We start from the raw sequence: 24,294 nt of genomic DNA, 5'->3' as shown, positions 1-24,294 counted from the left end.
GATTATCACCACATAGTTTGAAAGGCAGCTTACTTTCACTCTTTTCTGTCCTTTAGAGAACCACTTAGTATCTAGTTTTAGATTATTTGAAGGTACTCTACATTTTCATTTGTCTTGACTTATTTCAATCTTCACTTATTTAATCTTCTATGGTGCTTAATAAGGAATGCATTCTGTTTCTTAAGAGTGTCATGGTTAACTTGAGTGTCATCTTGACATCACAATGGACTGTTCTTATAATCTTGCCAAGCATGGACCCTCACATTGAGCAAATTTCTTTGTGACTTCTTCTCACTCTTATTCATCTTTTCAATGACTCCTGAACCATTTATTTGTCTTTCTAGGCTTTTGTTCCTTGTTCTATACCAATTTCTTCAGTTCATCACTATGTATTCAATGATCTCTTCATTAACCTGTATTAAATAAGTGGTATATCATTGTTGTAATTAATTTCAACATGCCATGTGAAATTGTACCTTTTTTTTCCTCTTGTATTCTCTTCCGGTGGTTTTACTCCTGCTATTCGTATAACAGATCTTAGTATCCCAAACACTGTATAGATGTGTATTGGAACTAGAGAAGAGAAAGGGAACACCAAAATTGAGAGACAAAGGATAAAAAGACAAACCATTGCAATAGCGATACTTACAAAACCAATTGGTGTAAACCAACTGTACAACTCTTGGGGAGGAGAGAAGTGGGGAGGAGGAGAGATGGAGGAAAAATAAGGGAGGAGGTAACAAGTTGGATAAGAAATGTACTTTCCTTATATATGAAACTGTAACCCCTCTGTACTTCACTTTGACAATAAAGAGGGAAAAAACTGTATTCTTTATGTTATTTCAGATTCATGTATATCCTGTATCTCAGCCTGAAGGACTCCCTTTAGTATTAATGTAAATCATATCTACTTATATTAAGCTTCCTTTGCTTTTGTTTGAGAATGCTTTCATTTCCCCTCATTCTCAAAGGATAGATTTGCTGAATGTACAATTCTTAGTTATATGTATTTTTCAGTACTTTAGAACATGTCATCCAGTGCTGTTTTTCATAATTTCTGTCGAGACATCAGCAGTTAATCTTATTAGGGTCCTTATATGTGAAAAGTCACTACTTTTAAAATTCTTTCCTTGGAAGTGGAGAAGTAGTTGCCTTGAGCAGAAAAAGATGAACAAGAGCACCAAGCCCTGAGTTCAAGCCCCAGTTCCAGTACCACCCCCCCCGAAAAAAAATCTCTTCCTTGTTTTCATTTTTAGACAGTGTAAATAACAAATACTGTGGATCCTGAGTTTATCCTGTGGAGTTTTATCAACCTTCTTAAATGTCTTTTTTTTTTAAATCAAATTCGCTGTGTTTTCACTTGTTTTTTGAACTACTTTTTGTTTCCTCCCTCCTATCCTAGACTTCTGACTTCTATACAAGTAATGAATATTAGTGTTTGGATTCCACAAGTTCCCTGGGCTTAGTTTGTTTGTTTTCATTGTTTTCTTTCTGTGTCTGATACCAGATATCTCGGTTGACCACTGGGATTTTTTTAAAGTCAACAAATATGTAATGAGTGCCAGTTTTATGCCAGGAATTATTCTTAGTAGGATTACAGCAGGGTATAAAATAGACAAAAGTTTCTCCTCTTTGGTGTTTACATTCTAATGGAGAAAAAAACAGCAATAAGAAAGATCAGTATGTCAAATAGTAGACTGATGGGGGTACTATGAAGAAAAGCTAAGCAGGAAGAGAGGGACTCTGTAGGAAGAAAGGTTATAATGAGCACCACCTGGCCAAGGAAGAAAGAGCCCTAGTGAAAGCATTAGGTAAAGGAAATGATAGAATTCAAGGAAAAAAATAGCTTTGTGAAAATAGCCCACAAAAATGCTGATGTGATGGGGCTGGGAATGTGGCTTAGTGGTAGAGTGCTTGCCTTGTATACGTGAAGCTCTGGGTTGGATTCCTCAGCAGCACATTTATAGAAAAAGCCAGAAGGGGTGCTGTGGCTCAAGTGGTAGAGTGCTAGCCTTGAGCAAAAAGAAGCCAGGGACAGTGCTCAGGCCCTGAGTCCCAAGCCCCAGCACTGGCAAAAAAAAAAAAAAAAAAAAAAAAAGCTGATGTGAGAACATGCTTGCTGTGTTGGGGGAATAGTGTAGCCATTTACTACACTATGGCTGACCACAGGAGCAGGGAGAGAAGCAGTTCATTTCAGTTCACTGTAAAGGTTTTACGTTGTTCTGAGTGAGTCAGAAAGTCATGGGAGGCTCAGTTTGATTTCTATGTATAATAGTACTGTCCAGCCTCTAGTTGGTGTCTCAAACCTGTAATCCTAGCTACTTAGTAGACTGAGTGAGATCTGAGAATCCCAGTCTGGGCAGAAAAGTCTGTGAGACTCTTCTCTACAGTTAACAGCCAGAAAAATTGGAAGCTCAGGGGCAGTGCTGAGGCACTGAGTTCAAACCCCATGACCAATCCTCCCCCGAGCCCCCCAAAAAAGTACCATCTAGTATTGCTCCTTCAATGGAAATGTTCTTTTTGTGCTGTCTGGTACTGTGGGTTCTAGTCACAAAAGTCTCCTGAGTGCTTGAAATATGGCTAGTGTAACTGAGGGTTGAAGTCTTAATTTTACAGATTTCCCCCCCAGAACTCAGGACTGAACTCAGGGCCTTGTTCTTACCAGGCAGGTGCTCTTCCCCAACCCCTGAAGTTTAAATTTTCTATATTGAAACAGCAGCATGTGGTTAGTATTCACTGTTTCAACAGTGCAGGGATTGAGGAGAGACTGAGGTAAACCGGGTAGAGGGCTAATGTCCATGTAACACATAGGCTGTCAGTCTTCATTAATATTTTTGTTCATTAATTTAACAGTTATTCAGTACCAAGTTATGTCCTGGGTATTTTTTTCCATTTAAATAGAGCAGTTTATGAATACAGTGCACCTTGATCAGTGTTATCCCTTTCAACATTCTTACTCATCCCACAGCCCCTTCCCTCACTTTTCTTAATTTTGTAGGATATACATTGAATTCTTGACTGTTTTCTCCCCATCTTCTCATCATTTCTTTTCCTATTCCCTCTTGAGCTGTTAAATCTGCTGTGAAAATCTTCTAGTAAATTTTTCTTTAAAAAAATTGAAAAGAAACTGGGGGGCTGGGAATGTGGCCTAGTGATAGAGTGCTCGCCTAGTACACATGAAGCCCTGGGTTCGATTCCTCAGCACCACATATATAGAAAACAGCCAGAAGTGGTGCTGTGGCTCAAGTGGCAGAGTGCTAGCCTTGAGCAAAAAGAAGCCAGGGACAGTGCTCAGGCCCTGAGTCCAAGGCTCGGAACTGGCAAAAAGAAAAAAAAAAAAATGAAAAGAAGCTGGATAAAAGTGGCTAACGCCTGTAATTCTAGCTACTCAGGAGGCTGAGATCTGAGGATCTTGGTTCAAAGTCAGCCTGGGCAGGAAAGTCCATGAGACTTTTACTTCCAGTTACACACACACACACACACACACACACACACACACACACACACACACACACACACACACACACACACACACACACACACACACACACACCCCTGAAGTCAGCCTGGGCAGGAAAGTCCATGAGACTTTTACTTCCAGTTACACACACACACACACACACACACACACACACACACACACCCCTGAAGTCAGCCTGGGCAGGAAAGTCCATGAGACTTTTACTTCCACACACACACACACACACACACACACACACACACACACACCCTGAAAGTTTTGAGCACAAAAACTCAGGTATAGCACCCAAGCCCTCAATTCAAGCTCCAGGACTTAAAAAAAAAAAAGTGAAAAGAATTACTAATATTGTAAGTTGTGCTTTCAGCTCTAAAAAATTTATTATATCTATATTTGTTGTCTTGTTCTTTTGCTGGTTTCCTTTTGTTCTTTGTACTTTCCTTTAGTTTTGTGAGAGTTTTTTTTTTGTTTTTTTTTTTTTGTTTGTTGTTGGTCGTAGGGCTTGAACTCTGGATCTGGGCACTATCCCTGAGCTCTTCAGCTCAAGGCTAGGCTAGCGTTCTACCACTTGAGCCACAGCACCACTTCTGGTGTTCTGGTGGTTTATTGGAGATAAGAGTCTCATGGACTTTCCTGCCTGGGCTGGCTTTGAACTGCAATCCTCAGATCTCAGCCTCCTTAGTAGTTAGGATTACAGGCGTGAGCCACTGGCACCCAGCTTTTGTGAGAGTTCTTGAGACTGGATATGAAGTCTTTCTCTAGTACATCCAATGTTTGTGCTTTCTGAAGGATAGTTTCTTCTCATTTCTTATTTTTCTTGTAATTACCTAACCTATGGTAATCTTTTCTTGAATGGTTGAGAAAAACTATTGTAAAATGTATTTCACTACTTTTTTTTCCTTTTTTTTTTTGTGTGTGTGTGTGCCAGTACTGCAGCTTGAACTCAGGGTTTGGGTGCTCTTTCTTAGCTTCTTTGCCCAGGAATGGCACTCTTACCACTTTGAGCCACAGCTCCACTTCTGACCTTTTTGCTAGTTAGCTAGAAATAAGAATATCATTTGCTTTTTCTGCCCAGGCTGGCTTCGAACCACAATCCTTAGATCTTAGTAGCTTCTGAGGAGCTTGGATTATAGGCATAAGCCACCAGTACCCAGCTGAATATTCTTTTATTTTCCATCTCTGTCTCTGTTTACCTTGGTGTTGTAGATATAATAGTAGATATAATAGGACTGGCTTCCACTGGTCTGAGTTTTATGTTTTTTTTTTTTTTTTTTTTGCCAGTACTGGAGCTTGAACTCAAGGCCTGAGCACTGTCCCTGGCTTCTTTTTGCTCAAGGCTAGCACTCTGCCACTTGAGCCACAGCGCCACTTCTGGCCTTTCCTATATATGTGGTGCTGAGGAATCGAACCCAGGGCTTCATGTATACGAGGCAAGCACTCTTGCCACTAGGCCATATTCCCAGCCTCCACTGGTCTGAGTTTTGCCGTCCTCAGTTTGTCTCTCACTTTTCTCCATCTTGTGATTATATTAGGACTGCTGGTGCTTGAACACTTCAGTGATACTGGTGAAGGCTGAGGTTTTCTGTTGTTTATGATGCCTTGGTGGATAACAGCCTTATGTCTTTGGTCTTCCTCTTTCTAAGATGGTTGAAACCATCTTAAGATTGCTCCTGCTAGGCACTGGTGGCTCATGCCTGTAATACTAGCTACTCAGGAGGCTGAGATCTGAGGATCGTGGTTCAAAGCCTGCCTGGGCAGGAAATTCTGAGATTCTGATCTCCAGTAAGCCACCAGAAAACCCGAAGTGGAGCTGTGGCTCAAAGTGGTAGAGTGTTAGTTAGCCTTGAGCTGAAGAGCTCAGGGATAGAGCTAAGGCCCAGAGTTCAAACCTTAGTACCAAAATGAAACAAAACAAAAAGATTACTCCTGTTCTTATTATTTCTATGTGGAGATAAAACACCTTGCCATAGAGGTGCTGCAGCATCCTCTCACTTTGTCAAATCCTTTTGCAGTAGCTGGAGGGAGCACCATAGATGTTATTGCCTCTATTACACTGGAGCTCTCCAGTCCAGGTTCTCAGACAGTGGCTTCCTCTGATGTTTCCTGGATGCTCTCTAAAGTTTGGGTATTCTTTAAAATTGTGCTCCACTGAGCTTTCCCATTTACATATCCTATAATAGCTATTAAAAAATCTCTTGTGACTGACATAGCTTTTTATAAATAGCCATGATCTGTAGCTGTTGTGCCTGACTTTCCATCCTTTATATAGTTTCTGTAAATTTGAAGAAACAATCTGTTGTTGACCTTGAAGACATTTCTTCCTTTGTGTGTCTTTTAGGATTTTCTAAAGATTCCTGAACTACCACTGCCCACCTTTAGTGGTTTTTAAATAGTATACATTTTTTTCTTTTGCTGAAGACAAATCTTTTTTCATTTTAGTGGTATTTGGGGAGGGAAGCAAGGTAGTCTGCTATTTCCATCAGCGGCAAGTGAGTCTGAGCTATATGTCAAAGGTGTTCTTCAGGGTTGGGGATAGGTTTCACACAGGTGTACAGTGTAGCACTGATGGTTGAGTACTCCTCTCCGGTTGCCACCACTTCTTCCTCTACATGAATTCCTTATTCTTTTCTAAAGTTTTTGTTCCTGTAAAGGTCCTCTATAATCTGAATTTATCTTTCTTCCCAGTGCTGTATTAAATGAGAATAATGTTCCCCTCTGCCAAGATTCCCATGCTGTGCTACATACCACAGCTGCAGACTGTGGTTCTGTTCTAAAGGTAAGAATACTTAATTTTTTCTAAAGACAATATTCAGTTGAACATAACTAGGTATATGTGGTGATTTCTGCTTAGCATTAGGACATAAGCTATGAGAAACCCATTGAGCCTCAGTTCTCTAGGGATCTTCCTGTTTTCAGATTCTTCACAAGAGCTATTCATGCCAGGTACTAATGGCTCACATCTATAATCCTAGCTACCCAGGAAACTGAGATCTCAGGATCACAGTTCAAAGCCAGCTGGGCAAGAAAGTACTTTGGACTCTTAGGTCCACTTAGCTACCGAAAAGCCAAAAGTAGAGCTGTAGCTCACTACCCTTGAGCAAAAAAGCTCAGGAACAGTGCCCACACCCTCAGTTCAAGCCCCAGGACCAGCACAAAAAAAAGTTACTCAGGTTTTTCTCTCCAGTTTAATGATGTTTGTATTGATTGATTGATTGATTGATTGATTGCCAGTCCTGGGGCTTGGACTCAGGGCCTGAGCACTGTCCCTGGCTTCTTTTTGCTCAAGGCTAGCACTCTGCCACTTGAGCCACAGCGCCACTTCTGGCCATTTTCTGTATATATGTGGTGCTGGGGAATCGAACCCAGGGCCTCATGTATATGAGGCAGGCACTCTTGCCACTAGGCCATATCCCCAGTCCCTGTACTTTTTTATTGAGGATGCTCTTGGAAGCTGACATGCTTTCACTCCTTTTCATTATATGAATATGGATGCATTTATGTATTAGGTGAAAGTTAAGGGTATATATATCCTTAGCATATAGGCTATTTTGCAGAAATTTGTAGTCTGATTTACTTTGAAGGATATAAGTTATGTGAGACTTGACCTGTCTGATTTGATTTTGTTTAAAGTTGTTTTTAATTTGTCTTTTGGTATTTTTTGCTGATCATTTTGGAGATGGGGTTCTCAACGACTTTTCTGCCCAGGCTAGCTTCAAGATTGCTGAGATCCTTGGGATCTATCTCCTGAGTAGCTAGGATTACAGGCCTAAACCACTGATAACCAGCTAGAATGCAACAGACCTATCATTGGTAACGATGCAATAAAATCAGCTCATCACACTTTTGCTTTTCTTATATCCACTTGTCATTTTTTTACCAATTAAAAAACTGTAAAAACCCTGTTTTACCCGTGAATGTTTTAATTTACAAGTCAAATTAAAGCTTGTATAAATTGGTATTTACCATTTTGCCCCTCTATTGTGTATTTCTTTACTGTAGAAACTTACCAAATACGTCATAAAAAAAGAAAAAACTTAAAATCACCTCTAATCTCACCATACAAAGATAATATATTTAAGTGTGAAATCTTTTAGACATTAGGGCTAAAATGAAAATTAACCTAAAATATCTTTAATCAAGAGTTCTTTCTTGGAAGTGGTGCTGTGGCTCAAGTGGTAGAGCTAGCTGAAGAGCTCAGGGACAGTGCTCAGGCCCAGTTCAAGCCCCACAAACAACAGAAAAATAAAGTTCTTTATTTGTCATTAAAATTATTTAAAAGTCATAAATATCTTTGATTAGTTGCTGAAAATCATTAAAAATAGAACCTGAGATTTTTAGAACAGAGAAGAACATTTAGTTCAAAGATTTATTGTATATGTACTATGTACCAGACAACCTGCTAGGCATTGCAGATTGGAAAATAAATGAAACATGATCTTTGCTTTCAAACTGTTTATCAGGCAGTGGGAGAGAGAATCATAATATACTATGGTAGAGACATGCACAGGCTGTTACTGTGTACTTAGCCGGGCAGTGGGGTGAGAAGGGGGCAGCCAGGGGGGAGGGAGATGAGAAAGGAAAGAGAAAATTCTCTTGTGGATGTGACTAAAACTTTGTTGCATGTTGAAATAGGAATGAGAGGTCCACCAGGACTTGAAAACAAATAGAAATAGAAATGTATAAATGAAGGTCCTTATTTGTTATGTGCTATATATTCCAAGTTCCTCTTTTCCATTCTGTTAGACTGGAATTGTGTCTTGTATTGTTTTTAAATTTTCCTTCTCACACACTGCAGTACAGAATAGGATCCTCCATAAATTACCTCAAATACTAAAATTAAGGAAGTGTTAATTACATTTATAAGGAGAGAGTTCATATTGTACTCTCATGTAAACAATACAGCACCTATATACATCTAGATAGAGCATTTGAAATTGATGGATCACCTTGAGTCACTATCTCCTATGCTGAACCTTTTATCATCCTTGGTCTAAAATAAGCCACAACAGTCTTAACCTCATCCAAGTGTTACAGAACACTTTTTTCTCTGGTTTTGATTATAGTTTAGATTCTTCTCTTGAAAGAAGTGAAATCATTAACAACTATTATTCCTGAATGTTCTTGTTTGTTTAAAAGATTAACACTACCTAGGCCTCAGACAGAATTACAAATTGAGAAAATACAGAAAAGTTTAGTCTGATAATGAGTGCATCATGTAACAATTCTTGTTGCCTTGTCTTTGACAGGATGCTACAGCTGAATTAGATGCCTTACTTTTGTCTCTAACTGAGAATTTAATTGACCACACAGTCACACCTCAGGTAATATATGTTAAAACTGCAAGATGAAAAGGAATTTCTGCTTTGGAAATGTTCCTGCTTTATTCCAATTTTTGCCACTTGGAAAATTAGTTAAAGTTTGATTTGAGTCAATTGTCTATACCAAAATTTTACCACATTGAATTTGCATAGCATCATATAGAAATCACAGTACTATATTAAATAAAGCATGTGGGGCCTGGGAATTTGGTTTATGGTAGAGTGCTAGCCTTGAACAGAAGCTCAGGGACATTACCCAGGCCCTGAGTTCAAGCCCCAGAACTGACAAAAAAAAAAAAAAAAAAACCAGCCTTTCCCCCCCCCCCCCTCCAGTCATGGACATTGAACTCAGGCAGGGCCTGGGCACTGTTACTGAGCTTTTGCACTCAAGGCTAGTACTCTACCACTTGAGCCACAGCTCTGTTTCTGGCTTTTTGCTGGTTTATTGGAGATAAGAGTCTCACAGACTTTCCTTCCTGGGCTGGCTTTGATCCCTAGTCCTCAGAGTTTAGTCTCCTGAGTAGCTAGGATTATAGGCATGAGCCACTGGTGCCCAGCTCTAATTTTTAGCTGCCTTGCTAATTTTGTCTGTTTTTCTAATTTTGCTTACTAGTTTTTTTGTGAGTTTTTTTTTTGGTCGGTGGTGGGGCTTGAACTTAAGGCCTGGGTACTGTCCCTAAGCCTCTTTGTGTTCATGGATAGCACTCTACATGTGATCCACAGTACCACTTCCAGTTTTTGAGTGGTTAATTGGACATAAGAGTCTCACGGGAACTTTTCTGCCCTGCCTGGCTTCAAATGGCAATCCTCAGATCTCAACCTTTTAAGTAGCTAGGAATACAGGCGTGAGCCACAGGCATCCAGCTGCTTGCTAATTCTTTTTGCCAGTTTTAGGGCTTGACCTCAGGGCCTGGGCACTGTCTCTGTGCTTCCTTTTAAGACCCAGTATGTGAAATAGGATCCACATGTAAACCATGACCAGTGTCATGACTGTAGAATCAAAGAGAGCAAATGCTGGATGATTTCAGTACAAATTTAGTTGATTTGTACTTGGAGAAAACCTACCCAGGCTATGAAAATGCCCAGTGTCTGAGAGGAAAATAGGGACAAAAGGAGTAGGAAAAGCCATCCAATCATATTCTGAGCTTCCTTTGCTCAAGGCTAGCACTCTGTCACTTGAGCCAGCACCACTTCTGGCTTTTTCTGTTTATGTGGTACTAAGGAATTGAACCCAGGGTTCATACATGTTAGGCAAGCACTCTGCCATTAAGCCACATTCCTAGCCCTCCATTATATTGTTAATTGGACTTCAATAAGTTATTCTGGCTGGACACCAGTAGCTCATTTGTCATCCTAGTGGTTCTGAAGGCTGAGTTCTGAAGATGGCAATTCAAAGCCAGCCAGCACAGAAAAGTCCATGAGACTATTATCTTCAGTTAACCACCTAGAAACTAGAAGTAGAAGTATAATTCAAAGTGATAGAGCTCTAGCCTTGAGAGAGGAAAAGAAAAAAAAAACTCAGGAGAATAATGCCCAGGCCCCGAGTTCAAGCCCTACAACTGAAAAAAGAAAAAGGAGTTTATTGAGTAGTACATTCTTAGGTATGGCAAAATTATGACAGTTTGTTAAGTTGTGGTATTACGTCCATGCTGTAGAAGAGTCTTTAACTGAGAAATCCATGTGAGCTCAAGGAAACTCATGAAGAATTGTAGTTCTTGGATGCATTTCATAATAAAAGAAAGTATCATGAGTGTGATTGATTGACTGATTGATTTTTTTTTTTTTTTTGCCAGTCCTGGGGCTTGAACTGAGGGTCTAAGCATTGTCTCTGGCTTCTTTTGCTCAAAGCTAGCATTCTACCACTTGAGCCACAGCGCCACTTCTGGCTTTTTCTATTTATGTGGTCCTGAGGAATTGAACCAAGGGCTTTTTGCATGCTAGGCAAGCACTCTCCACATTCCTAGCCCTCATGAGTGTGATTATGAAAATAAGCCAATCATCTCTAAACATAAATATACATGTGAAATTTGTTTTAGGTATCTTCAGCATCCATGATCACACCTCGGTGGATTATTCCAGTAAGTTTATAATACTTGACATTTTTCTTCTGGTTACGTGTGAGACCAGGTTCTGTGAAGACCAGGTTCTTGGTTGTTCTTCTTGTTGATTTACAAACATGGTAGGCATTATCAAAGCTCAGCTAATTGAATTTAATGACTTCAGATTTGCAGCATAGTTGTTCTGTTTTTAAGTGTTAATAGATTCAGACAAGATAAAAATCTGAAATGAAAGATAGTTTAAAACAAATAAAACCTTGTCAGGTGCTGGTGGTTCAAGCTAGCTACTCAGGAGACTGAGATCTGAGGATCTTGGTTGGAAGCCAGCCTAGGCAGGGACATTCATGATATTCTTTTTTTTTTTTTTTTTTTTGCCAGTCCTGGGCCTTGGACTCAGGGCCTGAGCACTGTCCCTGGCTTCTTTTTGCTCAAGGCTAACACTCTGCCACTTGAGTCACAGCGCCACTTCTGGCCATTTTCTGTATATGTGGTGCTGGGGAATTGAACCCAGGGCTTCAAGTATACGAGGCAAGCGCTCTTGCCACTAGGCCATATCCCCAGTCCATGATATTCTTTTTATTTATTTTATTTTTTGCTAGTCCTGGGGTTTGGACTCAAGGCTGCAGCACTGTCCCTGGCTTCTTTTTGCTCAAGGATAGCACTCTGCCACTTGAGCCACAGCGCCACTTCTGGTCATTTCCTATATATGTGGTGCTGAGAAATGGAACCCAGGGCTTCATGTCAAGCCCTCTTGCCTCTAGGCCATATTCCCAGCCCAATATTCCTTTTTTTCCCACCATGACATTCTTTTTTTTTTTTTGGCCAGTACTGGGCCTTGGACTCAGGGCCTGAGCACTGTCCCTGGCTTCCTTTTTGCTCAAGGCTAGCACTCTGCCACTTGAGCCACAGTGCCACTTCTGGCTGTTTTCTGTATATGTGGTGCTGGGGAATCAAACCCAGGGCCTCATGTATACGAGGCAAGCTCTCTTGCCACTAGGCCATATCCCCAGCCCCCCACCATGACATTCTTAATTCCAGTTAACCACTAAAAAACCAGAACTGGAGCGGTAGCTCATGTGGTAAAGCACTAGCCCTGAGCAATAAAGCTCAGGGACAGAATCCAGGTCTGAGTTTAAGCTCCAGGAAAAGCACAGGAAATAAAACCAGCATGAACATCACAATCATTCCTGTAGTCATTAGTGAAATGGTTGGGAAGTTCTAGAAGGGGAGCATAGCTACTTGTATACACTTGACCGAAGACCAGTCCTCCTCTATCAAGAAAAGTTGTCCTCTTTGGTGGTACCACGCTCACAGCTTCAGGAGGGATGCATATGGAGGGAGGGCCCATCACCATATCAACACTGGTGAAGAATAGTGTGACAGATATTGCAGCCTGATCGCCCTCACATCCTCATTAATGAAAGTGGTTTGGAAAGACTGGATAGGTGTTAATACCTCTGTAATCAGATGTGTTATATATTTCCCACAGCAGAGCAGTGCCATTTCTAATGGGCTTGCAGGATGTAGCTCATCTTTAGAAGGGACAGAGGGACATGGTAATAAAGACAGAATCTCAATGATCTCTACCCCAGCACCATTCTTGGTAGATGCTGTAACCAGGTAAGAAATTACTTCTCAGTTGCCATTTCTAGGTATCTGTTGGAAGGAAAATAATAAGTAAAATTGACTGTATTTAAGATAACAATGTCAATTCATATAAGTTCCTAATTGGACTTAATAGAAATGGGGTAAGTCTTTTCTCTGTTTAATAGTTCTTCTTTTGCTATAATAATTTTCTACAATTTATTGTTTCTTTGAGAAGCCTTTGCTAAATAAAAATATTAACAGGTTTATATTGAATGTTTATATAATGTTTATGTTAAAGTAATTTGTGTCTTCCTTTCCTGATTTATAGCCATTAATGTCAATGTCCATCAAAACTGGTGAAAGATATGTTAGGGAAGTGAGTTAGGAGATTTCTAGGGCATGAGCCCTGATGTAGCATTTACTAATAACTGCTATGAAATCATTTCAACATGCTGCTTTCTACAAACTGAAACTGGACTGGGAAGAACTCTTCAATATTTGATTGCTAGGATCAAAGCTGTACCTTTTTGCAAAAAATTTATAATTACCTTCACTCCCATCTCAAACCTTGTTCCTAATTAGCTACTATTTCTCTTATTCTCCTGGTGTTAAGAATGTGGGTCAGGGGCTGGGAATATAGCCTAGTGGCAAGAATGCTTGCCTCCTATACCTGAAGCCCAGGATTCAATTCCCAAGCACCACATATATAGAAAATGACCAGAAGTGGCGCTGTGCTAGCAGAAGTGGCAGAGTGCTAGCCTTGAGCAAGGAGAAGCCAGGGACAGTGCTCAGGCCCTGAGTCTAAGCACCAGAACTGGCAAAAAAAAAAAAAAAAAATATGTGGGTCAGGGGCTTGGAATGTGGCTTCATGGCAGAGTGCTTGCCTAGCATGTATGAAGGGTTCAATTCCTCACTACCACATAAACAGAAAAAGCCAGAAATGGCTCTGTAGCTCAAGTGGTAGAGTGCTGGCCTTGAGCAAAAGAGGCTCAAGGACAATGCCCAGGTGAAGAAGAAGTAAAGGAAGAGGAAGGAAGAAGAGAATAATAATAATAATAATAATAATAATAATGTGGGTCTTTTGAAGGAAACCCTTTTTTGACTAGATAGTAGGAAATTAAAGATGATTAAGGAAACAGAAAGGAATGCATAGTTTACTCAGGGCACTGGTGGCTCACACCTGTAATCCTAGCTACCTAGGAGTCCAAGATCTGAGGATCAGGGTTTGAAGCCAGCCCAGGCAGGTAAGTCTGTGATACTCTTATCTCCAAAAAGCTACTCAGAAAAAGCTGGAAGTAGCACTGTGGCTCAAGTGATAGAGTGCTAGCCATGAGCACAGAGTGGCTCAGGGACAGCTCTCAAACCCTGAGTTTAAGTCCCAGGACCAGCAAAAAAAAAAAAAAAAAAGAAGAAGAAGAAGAAGAAAAAGAGAGAAATGTATAGTTTACTTTTAAAATTATTCCCTTCTCCCCATAATTTTTTCAGTAATAACATTATTCACTCAGTTGACATTTATTGAATGCCTGTGATGTTCCTGGCCTTGGTTGTGTCTGGTGCTGAAGATAGCAGTGAACAAGACAGGCATAGACAGCCATTGCTAAGTCTGCATCTAGACAAGTAGTGCTTAATACAATCACTGTGTTCCCAGTAATTGCCCATGTAAAAATGGAGATTGCATGCAGAGGACCTGGTGGTAATGCGCAATGAAATTTACACAAAAATTGGAAGCTCTTAAGGACTTCCAAATTTAAAATTATAGAAGAAAGAAGAGCTGTCACTGTTCACTCCTAAAACCCAAAGTGGTGATAAAAGATTTAATAATATCTAAATAACAAGTAAGCCAGTGGAACAGAATAGAGTTCAGGAACAATTCTACACAGAAGATATATCCTTTTACCTTTTTTGTATTTTCTTAAAGCAAGCTATAAGTTCCATATTTAAGGGGAAAAGAACACTAGGTAGTGGAGATCATTGGGGTCATCTTTAAATCTCCCCAAAATGGGTAAGAAAAATCAGATTTGAAAAGAAGCACAATAGCCAAGCACTGGTGGCTCATGCCTATAATCCTAGCTACTCAGGAGGCTGAGATCTGAGGATTCAAAGCCAGCCAGGGCAGGAAAATCCATGAGACTCTTCAACTAACCACTGGGAAACCGGAAGTGGCACTATGGCTCAAGGGGTTGAGCAATAGCCTTGAGCTGAAGTGCTCAGGGACAGCGCCCAGGCCCAGAGTTCAAGCCCCACAATGGACAAAAAAGAAGAAGCAGCACAAGCTGGGCACCAGTGGCTTGCACTTGTAATCCTAGCTACTCAGAAGGCCGAGATCTCAGGATTGGGCTTTGATGTCACCCTGGGCAGGAAAGTCTATGAGACTGTTACCACCAAAAAGCCAGAAGTGGAGATGTGGCTCAAGTGGTAGAGTGCTAGCTTTGAGCAACAAAGCTCAGGTATAGCACCCAGGCCCTGAGTTCAAGCCCTCGGACAAGTTCCCTCCAAACACAAAAACGAAGAAGAAGAAGAAGAAGCACAACTAAGCCAGGTACTATTGATTCATGCCTATAATTCTAGTTATTAAGGAGATTGAGATCTTAGTATAGCAGTTGGAATCCTGCCCAGGCAGACATATCTAAGACTGAGTTACAATTGACCAGCAAAAAGCCAGAGCTAGAGGCATGGCCGAAGAGGTAGAATTCCAGCTTCAACTATAAGCAACAGCACAAGGCTCTGCGTTCAAACTTCAGTATCAGCACCCCCCTCCAAAAAAAAGGGCACAGTTCTATCATGGTTATTCTGAAGTGATCTGTTATAGAATGGAGCTCTAAAAAGGCTTTTTAGAGTACTAATAGTGTTCTGCTTTTTCTTCTGCAAGCTTGTATCAAAGGTATGTTCAATTTACAAAGAGTCATCATGCTGTGATTTCATGATTTATGTACTTAAATATATGTATATTAAAATCAGTAATTAAAAAACATGACTAGGGTGTTGAGAATATGGTCTAGTGGCAAGAGTGCTTGCCTCATGTACATGAAGCCCTGGCACCACATATATAGAAAACGGCTAGAAGTGGTGCTATGGCTCAAGTGGCAGAGTGCTAGTCTTGAGCAAAAAGAAGCCAGGGACAGTGCTCAGGCCCTGAGTTCAAGACCCAGGACTGGCAAAAAAAAATACACCAAAAAACATGACTAGGTCCCATTTCCAATGCTTCAGATTTACTTTGGCATAGTCTCTATATGATACTCCATTTCAAAGGCATAAAGTCATAAGGACAAAGAAAGGACACAACAGTAATTGAGTGGTCTCTCAATTCCAAGTTTTGGAAGCAGCCAAATAAGTGGTAACCAATCTAGCAAAAGTCTGGACCTGAAAAGGAGAAGAGATGGAAACAAAATAAAAAGCAAGCCAGAGCCCCAGAAGGCTTAGGAATTGGAGGTACCACATTTATGAAGGGTACATATAGGTCCAAGAGTACAAGAATTAGTTGAAGTTATTTATGCCATTAGAGAATCTGCCATCCTCCTACCCCTACTTATGCTGACACAGTTCAGAAGATTCTCTTCTGCTGAAGTAGACCATGGAGGCTCTGGATTTAGGAGCTTCTATTGGAGAAAAGCTCTGAATTGGAAACAGGAAGGTTACTCAAGTCCTAAGGATGGGATTCCCAGCCTGCCTTATCTTCTCAGCTTCCTGATTGATACTGGCCAGCTATAAATATTTCTCAGGTGAGAAAGTAAGAGAGTTGTTTTTAGAATAACCAACCTACTAAAGAAAAGGCACTCAGCTATTAACATTTGTGGATTCCTTGATAAAATTACTAGAAATCTGCATAATATTTAACCTGGAGTCTATTAATTGGTGAGTTTTCTCTATTGATATACAGCCATCAAACCATATACCAGAACTTCCCTTTTAGTAGGAAGAGAGATGAAGATGATCAGATATGTGTGAAGAGAAACTAAAAGCAATAAGCTGAAAAAAGAAGTAGGTTTGGAGGGATGGAAAAGAATGGTGAAAGAGGTGACGCTGATCCAGATGTGTTGTACAGTGTGAAAGCTGGGCACAAGCTGAGCGCTGGTTTGAAGCCAGCTGGAAGTGGCATGGTAGAGTGGTAGAGCTCCAGCCTTGAGCAAAAATGCTCAGGGACAGTGTCCAGACCCTCAGTTCAAGCCCCATGACCAAGAGAAAAGAAAGAGAGAGAAGGAAGGAAGGAAAGAAAGAGAGAAAAAAGAAAGAGGGAAAGAAAAGAAAATGTGGAAAAAGCTTTATAAAGTTATAGTGTGTAATGCACTTTTGCTGCAATTACAAAATTCTTATAAAAGAATACGCAACTATTAAAGAATGTGTAAAATATTAATGGTTTCCCTTCCCTCAACTCAACCCCCTCCCCCCAAAAAAGATATTAAAACTGAGAGAAAAGATAAGAAAAGTGAGAGATTGGCTTAGGAAGTTGAACATATGAATCTTTGAGAAAGATCAGAAAGAAGGAGTCAGTGTCAGTGAAGAAACTGTCAAGGATAGAAGTTAAAAAGTTAAGGCTTAGGGCTGGGAATATGGCCTAGTGGTAAAGTCCTCGTCTCGTATACATGAAGCCCTGGGTTCGATTCCTCAGCACCACATATATAGAAAAAGCCAGAAGTGGCGCTGTGGCTCAAGTCGCCGAGTGCTAGCCTTGAGCAAAAAGAAGCCAGGGACAGTGCTCAGGCCTTGAGTTCAAGCCTCACGACTGGCTAAAAAAAACAAAAAAGGCTTAGCGGTAGAGTGCTTGCCTAGCATACATGAACCCCTTGGGTTCCATTCCTTAGTACCACATAAACAGAAAAAGCTAGAAGTGGCACTATGGCTCAAGTGGTAGTGTTAGCCTTGAGCAAAAGAAGCTGAGAGACAGTGCCCAGGCCCTGAGTTCAAGCCCCAGGACTGGCAAAGAAAAAAAAAAGTTACTTAAACCAGATGCTGGTGGCTTATGCTTGTAATCCTAACTTCTGAAGATACTGAAATCTGAAGATCATGAGTCGAAGCCAGCATAGGCACAATAATCTGCAAAATTATCCAATTAATCAGAAAAAAAGCTGAACTGAAGATGCGATTCAAGTAGTTAAAAGCAAATACCTGATTTAGAAAGTGAGACCCTGAGTTCAAGCCCCAAGACTGGCAACAAAAAAAAAAGAAAGAAAAAGTTCCCAGAACAGAAGGACTTGAGTTACTAAATGAAATGGGTCTACTTAGTGCCTAGCAAAAGAGAATGAAAATAAACTATACCAGCTGTTAGCCTGTGGCAGCCACCTGTAATCTTAGTTATTCAGGCTGAGATCCAAAAGTTCAAGATTTGAAGCCAGCTAGCTCTAGCAGAAAAGTCTGCCAGAAAAGGCCAGGCTAGAGCATCAACCAGACAAGCAAGCAAGTTCAGTAAGCACAAAGCCCTGAGTTTAAACCATGGTACTAGCAAAATAGAAAATAAACCAAGAAAAATCATGAACTTCAGATCAACTTTAAGCAAGGATCTAAGGATCCAGTGAGGAAAGAACAAAGCTACATACAAAGGATTGATATTCAGAATGATATCTGAAAGCTAGAAGATAAAGGAGGTAGTATCTCATAGTTCTGGAGAATTTTTGTTTCATCTAGTTTTATATCCAGAAAAATCTATCAGTAGTGTTTAAGATAAGGATAGTGATATTTTTAGGCATACAGTTTATCTAAAATATATACTTTACAAGCAGCCTTCCTCAGGAAGCTACTAGATGTGTTCCATCAAAACATGATAAGCAGGGCTGGGAATATGTCATAGTGGTATAGTGCTTGCCTCGTATACATGAGGCCCTGGGTTCGATTCCTCAGCATCCCATATATAGAAAAAAGGCCAGAAGTGGTGCTGTGGTTCAGGTGGTAGAGTGCTAGCCTTGAGCAAAAATGAAAGGGAGAGTGCTTAGGCACTGAGTTCAAGTCCCAGAACTGGCAAAAACAAAAACAACAAAACATGATAAGCATAAAAGAAGAATGTGAGAGACTCAGGAAGTAGTAGAGTGGTATAGGGATTTGCCAGAAGGAAGAGAGAAGTCCAGAGACAGCAGGTCCCTTCCTGTCCTATTTCAAAAGAAGAATCAAGTTCCAGGGACAGTTTTGCCAAGAAAACACACACACACATGCTTACCCACAAGTTTTGCATGGCATGTGTAATGTACTATGAAGAGAACATGACAGACAAGATCTACCCAAGAGGTAAGGGGTAAATTACAGATACATAACAGTGAGGATGCAATCACATTTTTTTTAAAATAAGGCAGCTCAGTGTAGGGAAAATAAACATCATACAAAAGAAATATATGGACACTCAGTTTTGAAAATATTTACATAATTTCAACAAACACTAAATGTTAACATGAACAGAATTGACTAGATTTGGAAAGATAAGTTAGTGTTGAAAAGATAAGACAGGAATGTGGGGCTGGGGAGGGAGGTGTAAGAGGTTAAGCATTCGTAGTCCTTAGTAAATTGTGTAAATCACTCAGAGTTGGAACTTGTAGCATGATCTCTGGAGGAAGGCTTGTTAAATAAAACTTGGCCCATACTTGTGGTTCGAAGCCAGCCCAAGCAGGAAAGTCCATAAGACTCCTATCCAATTAACCACCAAAAAGCCAGCTAGCCTTGAACACAAATGTTCAGGGATGCCAGGTGCCAGTGACTCACACCTATAATCCTAGCTACTCAGGAGGCTGAGATCTGAGGATCCAGATTGTTCAAAACCAGCCCAGGCAGGAAAGTCCATGAGACTCTTATCTCCAGTTAACCACCAGAAAACCAGAAGTGGCGCTGTGGCTCAAGTGGTAGAGCGCTAGCCTTGAGCTAAAGAGCTCAGGGACAGCACCCAGGACTAGAGTTTAAGCCCCAGGACCTGCACAAGAAGCAGCCATAAAAAAATTGGGTTGGACTATGGAGTCCTGTTTTGAGTGTGTTTCAGTATACTTGAGGTGGGACCCCAAAATTTGCATTTCTAACAAATTTCAGGGACTACTCTTTGAGAACAAGGAATACAGAAAGATTAAGGAAAACAAAATTTTTCAAAATAACAGCTGAAGACCAGGTGCATGGTTCAAATAGTAGAGTGCCCAGAGAACTGCAAATAGTTGAAAATATTAGTAGGAATGGAGAATGGAGGAAGGGTGGCTACTGTGCCATGAACAAATCTTGTTAATGCTTTTTGATGTTTTAAATTACATTTTTCTATCAGGTACTCTGATACTTTTAGGTTGTTTGGAAACTACATTATAGGTCTATTCATCTTTTTCTCTATTCATACAAACAGGTTTAATGTTAGCATGGAAAGGAAAAAATTAGAACCAATAATCATTTCTAAAAACAAAAATCATTAAAATAAATAAAATTAACCAAGACAGTGATTAGAATAATACTACCATGATACTCACATTAAGTAGGAAAGCTTTCATCAACATTTCAAAGATGTTACAGATAGAGTGCCAGATTTCTAAATACCACACTCAATTTTATAGTATTTCCTATCTCACTAAACTGTGACTCCAGAGAAAGCACCAGATATCCAGAAGAAAAAAAAAAGGATATATATGCTGAGTTGTTAATTCACTATTTAAAAGTGATGGCCTGTAATATTTGCTCTTGGGTAATTTTGTCTTGTTTTGTTTTTTTGCCAGTCCTGGGGTTTGAACTCGGGGCTTGAGCACTGTCCCTGGCTTCTTTTTGCTCAAGGCTAGCACTCTACCACTTGAGCCACAGCACCACTTCTGGCTTTTTCTATATATATGTGGTGCTGAGGAATCGAACCCAGGGCTTCATGTATACGGGGCAAGCACTCTACCACTAGGCCATATTCCCAGCCCTGCTCTTGGGTAATTTTAACAAATAATTGTATTTGACAGATAAGCAATTGTTTACACAGAACCATAAAAATTTTTAGTAAAACATTTAAATTATTCTACCTTGCATCTAGTCACATTTTTATGAGATAATTTTCATTTCTTTTTTTTTTTTTAGTTTTCATTTCTTGTACTTGCTTTTTTTTGGCAATACTTGTGTTTAGGGCCTTGAACTTGCGAGGCAGACACTCTTCCACTTGAGCCACGCCTATTTCTACATCATTTAAAAAGCTTCCCAGTATTAAGGTCAAGAATTTCCAGTGTATAAATAGTTATTTATAATAGCCAGCTCATTTCATGTGACATGGTAAGCCTCTAATGTCTAGATACTTCTTTGGAAAAAAACACCTAATTCTAAGAGTATGGTAAGAAACCTTAGTAAATGTGTTTGTTTTTTTAGTGAGCAGCACATAAAGCAGACATGTAAATTTGCTAAATGTACTTGACTACTAAGAAATGAAACCAAACTTCAGAAAAATACAATGTAAGAAAAGATTCAAGTTAAATATATATTCCTTTGGTTAAAAATCACCCTCTTGGGCTGGGAATATGGCCTAGTGGCAAGAGTGCTTGCCTCGTATACATGAAGCCCTAGGTTCGATTCCTCAGCACCACATATACATAAGTGGTGCTGTGGCTCAAGTGATAGAGTGCTAGCCTTGAGCAAAAAGAAGCCAGGGACAGTGCTCAGGCCCCGAGTTCAAGCCCCAGGACTGGCAAAAAAATAAAATAAAAAATCACCCCCTTTAAAATACTCATTTGTGGGCTGGGAATATGGCCTAGTGGCAAGAGTGCTTGCCTCGTATACATGAAGGCCCTGGGTTCGATTCCTCAGCACCACATATACAGAAAATGGCCAGAAGTGGCGCTGTGTCTCAAGTAGCAGAGTGCTAGCCTTGAACAAAAAAGAAGCCAGGGACAGTGCTCAGGCCCTGAGTTCACGGCCTAGGACTGGCCAAAAAAACAAAAACAAACAAAATTTTCATTTGTGATCTAAACTCACAATATGTCCCATCCTGGAGTAATCTTTTAATGTCATTAAACTTGTATTAACTATGCTTTTTATTTCAGTCCAGTCTGTAGGGAGGCCACATGTTGTAACTCTACAAAGAGTAAATACTGCCTTTCAGCATTGACTCCTTTTACAGTTCTCTTAAGATTTTTACTTTAGGAACCTCTGACACATGTAGTTTTCTTCAGACACCGTGTACCCAAACTTTTTTTTTTTTTATATAGAAACCAACATTTTATGGTAGACATTCAAGAGTAATCTTAAAACAGTTGTTTCTTGCTTAGCAAAGTAAGAGTTGATAGTAATAATTTGCCAAGCTGTTTTCCTCTGCATTCATCACTAACAACGTCTTACACTATTCCTCTCTTAGTACAGGAATGGATGGATTTATTTAAATCTAACCACTTCTTCATAGTAGAAACTTATGCAGAGTTCCTTACAATAGATTAACTGGCAGGGTACTACTCTTATCTAGAAAATTCCCTTCTGTGGGAGAGCTATTGCTAAGCTAGGTGTTTTTTTTTTTTTTTTTGGCCAGTCCTGGGCCTTGGACTCAGGGCCTGAGCACTGTCCCTGGCTTCTTCCCGCTCAAGGCTAGCACTCGCCACTTGAGCCACAGCGCCGCTTCTGGCCGTTTTCTGTATATGTGGTGCTGGGGAATCGAACCTAGGGCCTCGTGTATCCGAGGCAGGCACTCTTGCCACTAGGCTATATCCCCAGCCCCGTAGCCATTTAGATCTGTAATCTCTTCTTTTCTCAGCATCCCCATGTGGGCAAGTGGAGAGAGAAAGAATGCTCCCACCCCTATGAACTTCTTCATTAATAAGCCATTCTTTCTTCCTTTCAGCTCTGCTCCAAGTTTGGCCAGAGACCCTGTCCTGAAGCAGAAGTGTTTACTGACCACTGAGCTCTAAGGGGTCCCCTTTCCCACACACTTGTAACTGGAATGCTCAGCACTGGCCAGCAGCTGACCTGGAATCTTTTTGACTGGAATGTGTTGGACTCAGGACCTTGTCCTGTACTTGTAGGTAAAAATGCTCTACCTAGATTTGACTTCAACTCCATTTAAAAAAAAAGAAAGAAGAAGAAGCTTCATTTTCCGTCCAACTGGAAGTTTAATCATACTACATATCTTATCAGCAGAGGATATCTAGTCCTTTACTTTGTCTAATACTAGAGTTTGCAAATTCCTGAGTCAGGGCAGTTCCCTGCTGTTTCCTTCAGACTTTTGGCTCCACCTAGCGGTTATGTGCTCATAGCAAGGCAACCTTGGCTAGCAGCAGCCCTTTGTTTACTATTTGTTCCTGATCTGAATGCCCTTTAGATTTCTGCTACTTTCCCATACATTATCTGGAAAAATCAGGAAACTGTGATAGATAGTAGTTGGTAGATTTGGGGTAGCTCTTTGTGTGTGTGTGTGTGCCAGTCCTGGGACTTGGCTGCTATCCCTGAGCTTCTTTTGCTTGAGGTTAGTGCTTTACCTTGTCTGGCTTTCTTAGGAGTTAACTGGAGATAAGTATCACAGACTTTCCTTCCCAGGCTGGACTTGAACATTGATCCTCAGATCGTGGCCTCCTGAGTAGCTAGGTTACAGACGTGAGCCACTGCCACCCTGCTTTGGGGCAGCTCTTTGCAGTTACTGCAATACTCAATAGAAGGTAGAAGAGAGTTTTAAATATCTCCCATGCTTCAATTGCCTATGAACAGGCTATCTTAAAAACTAAAAATTTATGCCAAGGTAAAATAGTCACTGAGAAGAACTATAAAGCATTCAGTTGTTTTCATATTCTTACAAGTTCTGCCACAGGAAGCACTTGTGTGCACTGCATACCTAAGTGACTTTGCCCAGAACAAGGCGGGTCCCGGGGCATTGGCCTGAGGCATCTGCTGTCTTCCTGCACCAGTGGGGTTTGCTGCCCCATATACTCATGACAGCTCAGCACAGCATAGCAGCACTCCACTGTGTATCCTTCCTTTCTTTCTGACTCTAAGACAGAGCATTCCTTTTCAATTAGAGCTGAGTAATTGGAGTTTTCTCAGTGGGTTTGAAAAAATGAAAAACACCAGGTAGGAATAGAGAATGGAGTAGAAAGGAGAGAATTTTGTTTCTTGAATGCCTATCACAGTATTCTCCACACAGTATTCTGAATAGTCAAGCTGCGGTAAGAGATTTTACATTAGTTAAGAGTTCCTTCAACTGGGCCCTAGTGGCTCATGCCTGTACTCCTAGCTGCTCAGGAGGCTGAGATCTGAGGATCAAGGTTCAAAGCCAGCCCAGGCAGGAAAGTCTGTGAGACTCTTATCTCCACTTATCTACCAGAAAACGAAGTGGCAGTGTGGCTCAAGGGGTTTAGTGCTAGCCTTCAGCTGAATTGTGCAGGGACAGTGTCCAGGCCCAGGGTTCAAGCCTCATGACTGACCAAAAAAAAAAAAAAAGTTCCTTCATCTCTGTGCAGAACAGTTCTGGATGTTCAATAGTACATGTTCATCACAGAAAATAATACAAATGTTTATCCACCTATAATCCCTATACCCAGAAATAAACACTACAATTTAGCTTTAAATTATAGACTAAAAGATAAGCACCTCAATTACCAAGGGGAATTAGGGAAATATGTAAACAATATTGATTATCCATAATCCCTTGTTATCAAGGGCTGAGGTTGCACTATACCTCCTGGAATTTGTTTTTTAGTTTTCTGCCCTGTGATGTGTACATAATTGAATATTCATTTGTACTTTTCAGCTGAAAGAACATCCAGTTTGATGACCTTTGAACTGGTGTAGTTTAAACTATCCTGGGCTCTCTGTAGCAATTGCATGCTTAGGCAAAAACACCAGCATCTCACTGGAAAGCTCAGGAATTTCAATCTTGCACTGTTTCCCAAGGAGCTGGAGAGACTGAAACATTATTGCTGAAAGAAGTTGTTCTTTCTTGGTGGCTGCCTCCCCTCAGCCA

General features: G+C 40.5%; 1 protein-coding gene across 1 annotated transcript in view; it reads left to right on the top strand.

Moving 5' to 3' along the window:
• Epb41l5 (erythrocyte membrane protein band 4.1 like 5) overlaps positions 1–23,179 on the top strand; it is a 140,934-nt gene extending 117,755 nt beyond the window's left edge. Inside the window, exons 21-25 of the mRNA XM_048329814.1 lie at positions 6,164–6,254; positions 8,725–8,799; positions 10,833–10,874; positions 12,343–12,473; positions 22,183–23,179. Coding sequence (XP_048185771.1) covers positions 6,164–6,254; positions 8,725–8,799; positions 10,833–10,874; positions 12,343–12,473; positions 22,183–22,249 — 406 coding nt within the window. The 3' untranslated portion in view covers positions 22,250–23,179. The remainder of the gene's footprint in view (positions 1–6,163; positions 6,255–8,724; positions 8,800–10,832; positions 10,875–12,342; positions 12,474–22,182) is intronic.
• The last annotated feature ends 1,115 nt before the right edge of the window (positions 23,180–24,294 follow it).

This window comes from Perognathus longimembris, chromosome 20 (genome assembly GCF_023159225.1).
Source record: "Perognathus longimembris pacificus isolate PPM17 chromosome 20, ASM2315922v1, whole genome shotgun sequence".
NCBI classification, from domain to species: domain Eukaryota; kingdom Metazoa; phylum Chordata; class Mammalia; order Rodentia; family Heteromyidae; genus Perognathus; species Perognathus longimembris.
This window is presented reverse-complemented; position numbering and strand designations above follow the sequence as displayed.